This window comes from Podarcis liolepis (assembly GCF_965112155.1).
Source record: "Podarcis liolepis genome assembly, chromosome: 2".
Lineage (NCBI taxonomy): Eukaryota > Metazoa > Chordata > Lepidosauria > Squamata > Lacertidae > Podarcis > Podarcis liolepis.
The window spans coordinates 53825698-53839172 of record NC_139555.1 but is presented as its reverse complement, the minus strand read 5'-3'; the positions used below and the strand labels follow the sequence as shown (position 1 = coordinate 53839172).

Sequence of the window (13475 nt, the reverse complement as noted above, 5' to 3'; positions counted from 1 at the left end):
TTGCACAAATAGTAGCCAGTACAGTTGCAATCAAACTAAGTGTAGTGTTGAAAGATACAATGCTCTGTACACAACCAAGTGAAAAAACATGCACTTACGGATACCCAAACGACTTGGAAGTTTATTGAAACTGGCATGTTTAACCACACATAATCTAAGTAGTTCTTCGGGTTGGCAATTTTTTTACAAGCAAAAATTATTACAAGCAAAAATACAGTAGCACGTGATCCAAGAGCTGCATCTCAGGATATTTTGCAATGTCACAGAAGTACAACTCTTATTTGGCAAAATGCAGTGTTGCTGTTCCAGGTTTTGATCCAGTGGAATAATCTGCTAATGTAAAAGGGGGAGGTGATTTCTGCCACTTCCCACTCAGCCTGCTTTGCCACCTAACACTTTTCTGGAGGATCTGCCAACTTCCTGAACAGACTTGCAGGAGGCCACAGGAGGAAAGGGGAAGCAGTGAAAATTCTTTTTCATTGTATGGTAAAAGACCCTCTCCCCTGGATCAACATCTGTTCTGCTAGCAGAAAAGGCAGCACTGGATTTCATCCACAATATACATTGTTACTCCCCAATGTCCTCAGTTCTATTAATGCAGCCTAAGGCAAACACATTGAATCTCACAGTGTAGTAGCCACTAGAGGCAACAGAAATGTCTTTGGCCAGCCCTGTTAACAGTTCTATGCATTTAAAATGTTTCCAGGAACAGTTGTTGTGTCCCTGTTCGTTTCAGAGGGATGTGTACCAATTAAAATGTCATCAATACATCGGAATCGAATAGCTGCAAGATCTGAACTGTAACTTTAATCCCCTGAACTTTTTATGTATGTATGTACAGTTCCACCTTTAAGCACTCAGAAAACCTATAAGGTCAGTTTTTCCTTTCATATACAAATGTGCTTCATCAGTTGTGAACAGTATTGCTATGTGATGGATAATGCATGTTGCCTTGCACTGAAATAAGACTAATCCTGTCCTGCATATACAAAAGTTGTATTTCCAGAACTGTGGATATGAGCCACACCTGATGATAGAACTCAATCAGTAACTCACTTGCTCTTTTCAAAAACAGTATTTTAAATGAGAGTGAGTGAGTCCTCATATGAAGATGAAACATGCAACTGTATCTACAATTGAGAGATAAAGTAATATATAAATGATGTAAGCTTTGGAAAAATATATATACCGGTTGCATAATAAGGTCCTGGTGCATTTGATGTAAGTGGCTCTTGTTCAAAACTTGCCTTGCTGCCAAATACAAATGTTATATTAATTGCTAAATGACTATACAGTGGAATGGAAGATTTCTACACACCTGGTTTGGAACACTATACTTAGACTATAAAGCTAATTTCTGTTATTCGTGTGAAGTGGCAAGCCCATTAAGAAGGCTGATCGGTTAGCAGAAAAACATGAGCCACATTTTCTTTGAGCATGTTTAATACCTATTAAGTGTAATAATGAGAGAACCTGTCATGCATACTGCTTCATTAGTTAAAACCAAATTACACCTTTTGCTCTGCCCTTCTTTTTGAATTGGTCAAAAACCTGTTCAAAGCCATAATTGTTCACCCCAAAGCGTGCCTACAAAACCTATATACAGAGTATGTATTATAAATAAGCACAAAGCCCTTCTGTTTTATAGTCATCTCATGCAATTTCAGCTCACTTCTTGATGCAAAACTACTTTGCAAATGTAACCAAATTACTATTTTTTCCTTCCTGAAATTTTAACTTAAATCACCATCTGAAAATACAAGACATGCATTTTAAGTAAAATGAGAAATAAAAATCTCAGAGCAGAATAACTGGAATGATTAACTGACAGTTGCATTTGTTCATTACATTAATTCTGAAGATGTCGATAAGTCCCAAGCACACATGCAAAGGTGTAAAACTAAAGCAGTATACCCAGTTCAGCATTACTCCAAGTAAGCAACAAAATTATGATTATATATATATCAGCTTTCTAACTTCAGTTCTGTTGATCACAACCTACTGTCTCTTGCCCTTCATGTTCCCAAGGAATAGGGTCATTGTCTTGAGCATCAGGGACTGCTTCCCTGTCGTGCCAGAATTGTTCAACATCTGGCAAAATGGGCATCTCCTTCTTGATTTCCATGCTTTCTGAGGTTTGAGGGACGGAGGGGGGCTCTTTTTCTTCATCAGGAGTCACTACCTCTGGAGAAGGAACAGAATCTGGGGCTTCCTCCGTGTTGTCAACCACTGTTTCCTCCTGATCTTCTGGGGCAGGCAGCGGTTTCTTCAGCGTAAGCCTTTTCCACAAGCCTTTGAAACCCTCCCTGAACTCTTCTGACATCAGTACAAAGATGAGAGGGTTGGCCGAAGAGATGGCAAACATCAGGACCTGGGTAGTGGCCATGAATCCTTGTGGGGGAGCAGGCCCACCCTTCTTCAGGTGCCAGACCCACAGCCAAGATATCCAGTCAGGAAGCCACATCACGGCAGAGGTGACAGTAACACTCAGAAGCATCATAGTCAGGCACCTGGATCTGATCTGGTTCCTCAGGTTCTGAGTCTTGGTCCCCCTCCGCTGGCATCTGCCATAAGCTCTCCAGAAATAAAAGAAAGCAAAAGTGAGGGGGGTGCAAAAGACCAGCAGGGGATAAAGCTTGACAAAGGCTGACATAAACTCGTGAGCATGGGCTGGAATGATCACGATGCACAAAGCAGAGCCTACCTCTGGCTCCCAGAGGCTGCTGAAGAACCACAAAGGCAGCGGGATTCCCAAGGCCAGCAGCCAAATCGCCAGCAGCACAACGCAGATGGTGTGCCATTTGATGCTCACCTGCTTAGCCGGGTTATTTGCATACATGAAGCAAGTCTTGGCAACCACAGCGATGGTCAAGCTCTTGGCTGTCATGCAGGCGTGTCGGAACCAGTCGGAGGTTTTGCAAAGAAACCACCCCAGGTACCAGGCTCCTCTGGAGTAAGCCGCTGCCCTGAAGGGCACAACAAAGAGGACGAGGAGCAGGTCTGCCAGGCTGAGGTTGAGGATCAAGGAGTGGATCATGGACGGCTTCCCTTTCTTGGAGTTGTACAGTAGGATCCCAATGACACACACATTCCCTGCAAAGCCAGCCAGGCAGATCACCCCTAAGAAGGCTGGGATCACCACCTTCCACTCCTTGGAATCCTGGGGCTCATAGCCTCCTGCATAATGGATTGGTAAAGCCAGGGAACTGTTCATGGTGCTGAAGGCAGATTCTGTCCACCAAAGCCTCTGTTATTGTTGATGATGCACGCCAATGGGAGGTAAATCCTCCTTGCGCCGTTCTGTCTCCTTTAAGCCCTCTGTGGGTGAGGAAAATCTACCATTCTGTAAGTAATACAAAACCTCTGCGAAAAGCCTTGATACAGTACATGTGGTTCTAGCCAGACCCTCTCATTGCTATATACCTGCGACGGCTTTGATTGACAGTCCCCTGGTGGGAGCACGTAGCCTGCTGCTTATTAGCAAGTCTAATAACCAGTGTAGCAGCCCCATGGAGTAATTAAAGTGATTCTTCCATAAATGATGTAAAACTCAAAAATGCTGTGCCTGATTCCTTTTATTACTATTATTATTATTTTTTACAAACGATAATGTGCAGCTAATCTCTGGACATTTATTAGAGTAAACAGCAGGACTGAATGGTTTTCTGATTTCGATGCTAATTTGAACTTGGGCCATTGGCTAAAATAATTCTGCAATCATGCCAAAAATATGTAGAACTCAAAAAGCTCCACTCCGGGTGCTACAGGTGCAAGCTTCATAGAAAATTGCCTTTGCAGTTCTGGGAGTTAATGACAGGATGGTGTCACTGCACAGACTCTCTTAATGCTTTGATAAACATTTGACGTGGGTATATTCCATGCTCTTTTACTGGGGTTTTTTTAAAATAAAGAACTTACCTTTATATTAAGGAGAAGGGGGAAAAAGAGATTTATTTATTAATTTATTTTTTTTAAGAAAGGGGGGGAGGGAATTGGGATTTAAAAAGTAATAATATGAGTAAAAAGTGGCTGCAACAGCAGTGCCCCCCCTTAAAAAGGAAAATATTTAAAAATGGGGGGGGACGTGTTTTGTTTTTGTTTTGTTTTTTAAATTGGAAAAAATGAAAAATTCTGGGGGTGGGGAACCTAAAAAATAAAAACAGGGTTTTTTGGATGGTGTTAAGCTGTGTTCTCTTTTCTTGCGGGGAGTCCTCTGTTGTTCTGTTTCCCTCTGGGTCCCAGCCTGTTCTAGGCACATTAGCCACTGTGGAGGTAGGCTTAGGTCGGGCCTGGGCTTGACTGCGTGGTTTTTCGTGGCCTCACTGGCCCTCCCGGTGCTCTCCTACCTCTGTTCTCCCTTTGTGTCGTCAGCAGCAGCAGCAGCGATGACAGTAAGCTGGGGAGGCTGGGGCTCCTTTCTCCTTTTTTCTCCTTTTTCTGCTGGCTCCTTAGGCCTCCAGGCCCCAGAGCTCTACCGGCTCATGGGCGGGTGTTCTCAGCCCTGGCTCAATGAGGATCGCTGAGGGAGTGTTTGGCGGCTCCCCCGGTTGACCCGCTGGGCACCCCCAGTTCAACCCAGTGACTGCGTTAGCGGCAGCAATCCTGGTGGCCCGGGAGCCTGCCAGGCAGCGCAGTTAATGCTGGCTGCCTTCAGGAGTTCTGCTGTGCCATGGCCCGCGCCATATTGCCTCCATTTATATTATTTTAGATCATTTCACAGGATACAGATTTTTCTCGCTCCGCATCTTCTCCTCACAACCACCTGATGAGGCAGATTCAGCTGAGAAACAGTGCCTGGTGCACAGTCATCCAGTGAGTTTCATGGCTGAGTTGGCATTTGAACCCTGGTCTCTCCAGATCCAAGTCAAACACACTAACCACCACACTTTGCTAAGAATCAACATTCTACTAAAGTTCAACAGAAATTTATCCTCCCGTAATTTAAGACCGGGACGCGGGTGGTGCTGTGGGCTAAACCATAGAGCCTAGAACCTGCCGATCAGAAGCTCGGCAGTTCAAATCCCCGTGACAGGGTGAGCTCCCTTTGCTCGGTCCCTGCTCCTGCCAACCTAGCAGTTCGAAAGCACGTCAAAGTGCAAGTAGATAAATAGGTACCACTTCAGTGGGAAGGCAAACGGTGTTTCCATGCACTGCTCTGGTTCGCCAGAAGCAGCTTAGTCATGCTGGCCACATGACCCGGAAGCTGTACGCTGGCTCCCTGGCCAATAAAGCGAGATGAGCACCGCAACCCCAGAGTCAGCCATGACTGGACCTAATGGTCAGGGGTCCCTTTACCCTTTACCTTTAATTTAAGAGCATTACGGTATATCTAGGCCTGTCTTCTGGGGAAGTTGAAAGCAAGTCCTTGCCTCTTCTATGTGACAGACCTTCTCCTATTTGGAAAGTCCCATCTCACCTTTCTTTCCTCCTGGCTGAACATGCCCATTTCCTTCAACTTTTCATCATAGGACTTGTTTTCCATACTGCTGATCACCTTTACTGCCCTCTTTGGAACCTGTTCCAGTTAGTTTATATAGTTCTTAAAGTGTGGCATCCAGAACTATAGCTAGGTACAGGATGCCAACAAGTTAGTAGGATGTACTTTTTACCATTTAATGATCAATGAGGGTTAATGGGCCTTTGTATTTGATGCTACATCACTGTCCATAAATTTAGTGTCAGATATCCTAGAAATTATGATGGTTGAAAACCAAAACCTCAAATACTTGTCCTGTGTGGAGAACAAAGCCCAGTTGCTGCTGCTGCTATATTTGCCCTATTTAATATTCTCAGCCAGTTCAATCTTACTAAAAGCTTACATTTGGTATCATGTAGAAAAACAAATGGGTAGAAAATGAAATGGACATGTGCGTAGCCATTATTTTAATAAGGCTGACCATGTTGCACTGCTTTTCCCACCTGTGCGGGTAAGCAGGAAGGAAAAGATTATTCTTTTTGCTTTCTGATCCAAGGAAGACAGTGAAGTGGGTTGTCTGCTTATTATTCACTCACTGTTCCCCAGCTGGTATTACAAATGGGCCACTTTTTAAAGTGACAAGGAGCATTATTCTCATTGCAGCACATTAGTGCATATATAATTCATTTCCTCTTAGAAAGCCTCAGCAGCACTACCTGCTGCTCATTTTTTCTGTGCCATAGTTTGCCTGATACTAAAGATGTGTAGGTGGTGGGAGTATCAGTGATCTTTTGAGAACATGAATCATATTCCCAGGTGTCAACCTGGCTTGATGATTTGTTGATTTAGCTACTTTCTTCAAGAATGGTGCCAATGTGTTTATTCCTATTTCTCTCCTGCCACCAAAAACAAACACACCGCTCTGATTGCAGATGGTAGGTTTCTTTGTTTTTACAGTGAATGATTTTTTATGAGTAGCTACCACCTCCGTTTGAGCCTAGCCATTTCCCCTTCCTACTTCTCTCTCCACACCTTCCCTCAATCTGCTTAGGAGGCTTGAGAGAATCCCTCAAAACAGATTGACAGATGTCGTCCCACTCCCACTATGACTTCCTTGGTTACATCGCAACAATGGAAACTTACTTCTCCAAACGCACAAGCTGAAAACCACACAAAATGCAATGAAATACTCTGCAGCAATATCCTCCTACAGGTATAACCACCAGCATGGACCCACTCACAAGTAATACTCTGCTGTGGTCCCCAGTATTTGCCCCAAACATGCTGTGTGGTGGTGCTGGGCCTGACCTAGTCTGCTGCAGACTTGGCCTGCCTTCCTCAGGCTTAGCAATGCAATCATTATGGAATACTCCCATGAGGATTTGTGTCTATTTTGAAAGCTTCCATCTGTCAGGGTTAAGTGCATATGATACCAAAGGCTATTGCAATGCCATCTGAGCAAAAGAAGAGCAGGGGATAGCTACCACCTGCAAATATTAAACTATCTTAGCACATGTAATATTTGAAGCATCAGTACTTTTCTTGACTGGCATGGCTGATCATGCAACTACATTGTTAGCCAAAATAGTGTCTGCCTAACATATGCAGTGTGCAGTTTGTTGGGTTGACAGCTGGGCATTGCTGTTTTTCACATTGGCAGCCTGTGTTCCAGTCTCTGTTCATCCTTATGAGACATTTGTGGCCTTTGCCGTATCACTGGCTCCAGCCACATACAGCAAGTATACTCATTCGCATTGACAGCTACATCCCGACAATTCCATGGGACCTGAATGAACATTGTCTATCTGTGTCCATAGAAAATCTCTATGCAATGGCATGTTTCCTTGAGCCAACCTCCCTTGCTGCATCCAACTCCTGGATTTGCTTATCTGTAAAATGGAAGCAATGGTGACCTAACTCATGGGCTACATGCAGTGTTTTTTAAAAAATAAAAAATGTTTAGGGATACAGTGGTACCTTGGGTTACAGACACTTCAGGTTATAGACTCCGCTAACCCAGAAATAGTACCTCGGGTTAAGAACTTTGCTTCAGGATAAGAACAGAAATTGTGTGATGGCGGCAGCAGGAGGCCCCATTAGCTAAAGTGGTACCTCAGATTAAGAACAGTTTCAGGTTAAGAACAGACCTCCAGAAAGAATTAAGTTCTTAACCCGAGGTACCACTGTACTCTCATTTTGACTCAAGAAAATCACCATTTTATAGTTCAAATTGGGAAAAATAAATACAGTAAATGGACAAAAGTACTAAAAACATGCATTACCTCATATTACACAGCTGACAGCTCACAGTAACTTCCACAATGAGGCCAAAATTTAATCAGTAAAACACCACACATCAACATTCCACACTGCTTCACACACTAAAAGCTCGCTTCCATCAGAGACTCGGGAAACACCAGGAAAGGAAAGGAAGCCGCCATCAGAGGTGGTAACAACAAAACTGACCAATCAGCGTGCTAGATTCCAACTCCTGCTTAACACATTAAACGCTCACTTTCATCTGAGACTCAGGAAACACTGTGACAGGAAATGAGGCCACATCAGGGGTAGCAATGGAACTGACGATTCACCGTGCTAGAGAAGAAACTATTTTTTTTAGTTTCTTCTCCCGTTAGATTCACAAAATGTTTAGGGGTACGCGTACCCCTGCATCTCCCCAGAAAAAAAAGCACTGGCTACATGTAAGGATTAATAAAAGACAAGGAAATGGTTTCCCCTGCTTGTGACCTGGATACAGGAAGGACCACCTTCTCCCACATAACCCTGCTTGTATGCTGAGATTATATTTGGACGGTAGCAGATGGTATGGTGGCCTTGCAGTAAGGTACAGGATGACCAAGGCAGCATGGAAGATGCCCACACAATTGTATGTATTTTTGTGGAAGTAACATCTGGGAGCTGACAACTTTACATAACCAAATTAGCAAGGTGAGGATAATTTATATTGAGTAGAAGCATCAATGCAGAGTGTGGTTTGCACTGAAGTCACCCCCGCCACCTCTTTTTAGTTTAGTTTGAGTCCTTAGATAAGTGTCGGTCTGGCTCACTACTTTGGGTCTGAGTTTTGGGCTGGACACGCAGTTTTAGTTATCATGACATGACCACTTCAGTTACAAGTAGGTAGCCATGTTGGTCTGCCGTAGTCTAAACAAAATAAAAAAATGCACATGAAAGCTCATACCAATAACAAACTTAGTTGGTCTCTAAGGTGCTACTGGAAGGATTTTTTTTATTTTGTTATGACCATTTCAGGACATGCTGAACTCTCCTTGAGTCTACTCAGATGACCTCGCCTTGACAGTTTTGCTCACATGAACAGAAGGCACTCTAGGTCTTTGTGAAGAAAAAATTTAAAGTTTTGTGGCACTTTTAAAGACTAACAATTATATTGGGGGTTTTTCCCCTCCCAGAAGCTAAGAAGGCTACCTTACTGGAATATGTTCTAGGAAACAGTGGGTCTTACATGCAAACTCCACTAGATGGCACAGCTTTGTCATAGATTTGATGCAAAGTGGAATGGATTTCAGATGTGAACTGAAAGCAAACTCTCCTTATGGCTGCAGAGGTGGCTTTCGGAAACCAGACATGTGAGCATATTTTAAAAGGCATAGGAGAAATGCTTTCCCATATTAGCTATGACTAATTCACAAAGGTTCCATAAAACAATGTGGAAGTGGAGGAATTGCCAGTGTTCCCTCATGCAAAGGACAATCACTTCCCATTTGTGACTTTTCATATGCCATATTACAGAATGGGGATGCATATGAAACAATACAGGGATAAACTAGTGACGAGGAAACAGTGGTCCTCTCAAACATCACTAGGCTACAACTTCCATCATCCATAACTGCCAGCCATGCTCAATGGGGCTGATAGGAGTTGAAGTCCAGCCACATATGTCCAAGGGCTCCCTCTCCCTGCTCTAAGAATTTTAAAGGGGGGAGGGTGAAAGGGTGCTAAGAAAAGCGGAATCCTTATGAAGAGGATGAGTTGATGACGACGATGAAGTACTAGGGTGAGGCTAGAAGCAGAACCAGCCCTACCATTAGACAGACTGAGTTGGCTTCCACAGACGCTTTGGGGCAGGAAACAATGTCAAGATGTTGCAGGACAGGGCCGTGTGTGCTTCATCACCTGCTCCCTTTCTAAAACAGTCTGCTGCCTTCAAGTGTGAGAGGATGATTCCCCATTGTTAGTGCTGAAGAAAGTTTTAACATATCTTGCTTTTTGCCTTAGGACCAACCCTGGTTCACTAGGAAAGTAAAAGAGAACCCCTTAGCACAAAGATGGAAGATGTTGTTAAGTCTAAGGGAAACTTTCAAGGGCCACCTGCTGATGGGGGACAGAGGCAGAGGCAGAAGTGGGTGGCACAGTGACCACACATTTTAGCTTTGCATGGTAAGCTAGCTTGTGTTACACGCACGCCTCTTTGTCAGAATTCAAGGACATATTCTGGCCGGGCAAAAATGCCCAGGGTGTGATACAGAGCCAGTGAGGGGTGTGGCCTGGGGAGGGGTGAGGTTCCCTGCCTCTGCCTTAGTGCTTCATGTAATTTGATCAGCAGGGCATTATTATTAACCTGAAAAATCCATTTTGCAGTACAGCAGCATTCCTGACCCACCCCATTTTACCTCAAGCTGCCATATAGGGGGAAAGGACTTACGGTAATACAAATCTTACTATGCAGACTTCAAATAGGTTATCCAGGTTCTTGAGCTCTATTAGCTGGGTGTCCTCTTTTTAGGGATGTTTGAATTATTTGGAACAAGTTGCTGAGGTAAAAATTCTCCTGAATTTACACAAAGACATGCATGTGCTTGCCACAATATGGCCTAGCTGCAGCGGTGGCATCAATTTCACTATACCCTGCTTACTACAGTGAGAGAGAGAGAGAGAGAGAGAGAGAGAGAGAGAGAGAGAGATATTCATGGTCTCATATAGGGCTACTATCAGGGCTTGGCTCCTTATCCATTCGTTTCATGATTTGTATTACATTGTCATAGATAAAATGGATGGTGGAAACTGCAGGGCACTATTTTTAGGAAGGCTGCTCCAACCACTACGTAACACTACTGAGATGTCATTGCCAACACCCGGGAGGATTCTACTGAGGGAATGTTAAATGTACTTGGTTGTCTATTCTGTTCTCTAACATGCCATTTACAAATTTTGAGTACATGCTTCCCCCCTCACACACCTCTTTGATATTTTTCAAATATCCAGGGAAAGGTTCTTCTGACATCTGAAACAAGCTAAGGAAAATCAGACCGTTTGAACCGAGATGCCTCATTTCATTATTTGCAAAATTGGTGGTGCATGTATAGTGACATTTGGTAACAAATGATGCAGAGACCCTCCCAAAATAAGTGACAGATTTGCTGTGACTTCCTACTGGACTAGGGGTTTTGCACTGATTCCATACTTCACATACTAATTCTAATTAAATTACACACACACACACACACACAGAGAGAGAGAGAGAGAGAGAGAAACTAATCAGTGTTCAATTTTAAATATAAAAATCTAACACTAAATTGTTAAAGACAGAATGTCCACCACAGACAATGCCAGAGGGGTGGAGGGTGGGGTAAGCACCCTCTGAAAATGACCTTGGCCCCCCCCCATTCCTGAACTCCTGTCATTAACATATGATGTCAATTTTCTTTCTTACCCACCTAGAAATATACTTTGCTCCTTCTGTGTTTCCCCTGCCCTAAATCCCTCCATGTCATCACTTATGTCCAGTCTTAAGATTCACCTTTGTGAAGTGTGGGGCTGCTTTGGATCATTGCTCAGTCCTGGCTTTAATTACTGTCTGACCCACAGATTGTGTATTTTGTTTCCTCATAAAGTTATTAATGACTCGTGGTTTTCTTTTTCCCCATGATAAATTAATTGGTATCTCTACCCTGGTAGCAAAGATTTCCATCTTGAGTTTATAATTGCAGTCCTTCCCTCTGTGGGTTTTTAATGTCGCCTGTTAATTACTTCCCTGTACATGGGACAGCAGAATCCATACTGGGGGTCCCCCAGTCAAGTCTCCCTCCACCAGTCATTCCTCTCCAGTCGTGCATTTGGAGATAACTAGGGTTGGTATTTTGCATGCTTTTGTGGGCTGCTCACCCAGCTAAATTCAGCCTATTCAGACTAACACAAAGCTCTCTGATCAAAAGTATCGCTCTTCAGCCATTGTGAGATATTTTTAGCATCTACAAAGGCAGAGAAGATGGAAAGCAGGCAAAGTGCAATATCTGTAATCGAATTGCTGCACTTAAAAAGGAACCGTCGAGTACTTTGTCTCAGGTTTGACCTACCATGATGATTCTCATTAATCTGGTCTGATGGAGAAGAGGGGGAGAGAAGGAGAGGGTTAGCCAGGCTGTATAAACAAGGAAGAAACACCTCCTTTTCTTGTTTTGTTTTAAGATGCATCACACACACCAGCGCAGTCGCTGGCAATGAGGGGGCAATGAGAGGGAAACCTCCCCAAGTCAAACAAGATCTGAAGGGACCTGAGCTAAACGACTACATTGGTCGGAGCTTGAGCCTGCCCATGCAGACAAGCAGCTATCATTCTCTCCTGCTAAATTGTTGGGGTTTTTTTCAAACCTTGGTGTAATGGAGGTTTATTTAAATTCTTCCCTGCGTAGGCTCCATTTGGCACACTGATGTGAATGCAAACAATGGGCTCAAGTCATTACCAAGGCCTAGGTCCTACTCAGAGTAGACCCATTTAAAATTAATGGACATGGCATAACGTCAGGACTATTTTCTGACCCTGCTTACAAAGGAGATTTTGTGCCCCCAAAAATCTCAGTCATGACCTTGTTGATTTACATAATCACTGTATGCTCAGAGTTACTGTTCGTCTATCTTAATTACTGGGTCAGTTTGGATCTCTGCTCTTTTTTCTTTCCTGCAGAGATTGACTTTGGTTATTAACTTTCCATTGTGATTATGCTAAAGGAGTCACAATCTCCGTCAGCCCCTGCATTTCTCCTAGGATGACCCCGGATTACTATCGGGTTAACCAGGACTAGTGCTCATTTGAAATGCACTAGTTGAAGGGCAAATCAATTAGTTCATTAAAAAAACTCGTAGAGTTCTATTGCTGATCAGGGACTTGGGTGGTTGCAATCATCTCAGGCAGTGATGTACTGCTAGACAAATAGATCAGTGCCTTTCAATTTCCCATACCCTGGGGTGAAATCCACTGACAATGTCAGGGAACCAGCATTGCATAAATTAGTGTGCCAAACATCCATCTTCTAATTCAGTATCAAAGTATGCTTCTCACTAACTGGTCAAATGATGTTAAGTACCCCCTGCCCCTTTCAAACATCACAGTCGCCCCTGAAGCTAGTCCAAGCCTGGAGACAGACATATAATCATTTAACTTTCTTGTCTCAGAATTGGTTAAAATTTGAGTTCAAAGCCCTTCAGATGACACAGCTCTGAGCAAGGCTTCAAAAGGGGGATTGCAAACACACAGGAGCCACATGGCAGTGGTAAACAGCACAAGCCTACTCAGGAGTAAGGGGTCTGCCCCCCTAGTTAGTAGCTTCAGGTTGCAACTTTAAAAGCAGGGATGGGGAAACCAGATATTGCTGTACTACAACTTCCAGCATGCCTTGGTGGTGGTGGTAGGGAACAGGGTTCCCCATTCATGCCTAAAAGCTTAGTGAGCAGTTAGCTTATTTTCTGAAGTCTCTGGACTTGCAGTTAAACCCAGCATTGCTGCTCATTAATACAGGATAACCCTAAACATGAAACAAAGTCCTGGCACTGTGCTTTGGAAGGCTGTCTGTAGTGAAACAAAAAGAGGGTCTCTCTTTCTCTCTCTGGGTGGGGGTGGGTGTCATAGGTGGGAGGCATATTTCTGGAGGGGCTTTCTCTCCCATGCTTTGGGAGACACACTGCTTCCACTCATCCAAATGGGGCATTCAGCTGGAAAAAGCAAAACCAAACACTCCTCCTTGACCCTTAATGCACTCCCTTCTTAAACAGTCCAGCTGCAGCATTTCTGGACCTACTGCGG

General features: G+C 43.7%; 1 protein-coding gene across 1 annotated transcript; it reads right to left on the bottom strand.

Annotated features, from left to right (window-relative positions):
• Positions 1 to 879: 879 nt before the first annotated feature.
• Positions 880 to 3392, bottom strand: GPR151 (G protein-coupled receptor 151). The gene has a single exon (XM_083487829.1). It carries the CDS (start codon positions 3212 to 3214, stop codon positions 1979 to 1981), a length of 1236 nt encoding a protein of 411 aa, XP_083343955.1. The 5' UTR covers positions 3215 to 3392; the 3' UTR covers positions 880 to 1978.
• Between the last annotated feature and the right edge of the window lie 10083 nt (positions 3393 to 13475).

Coding starts and splice junctions, on each gene's coding strand:
- GPR151 (XM_083487829.1), bottom strand. CDS start 3,214: ATGAACAGTTCCCTGGCTTTACCAATCCATTATGCAGGAGGCTATGAG.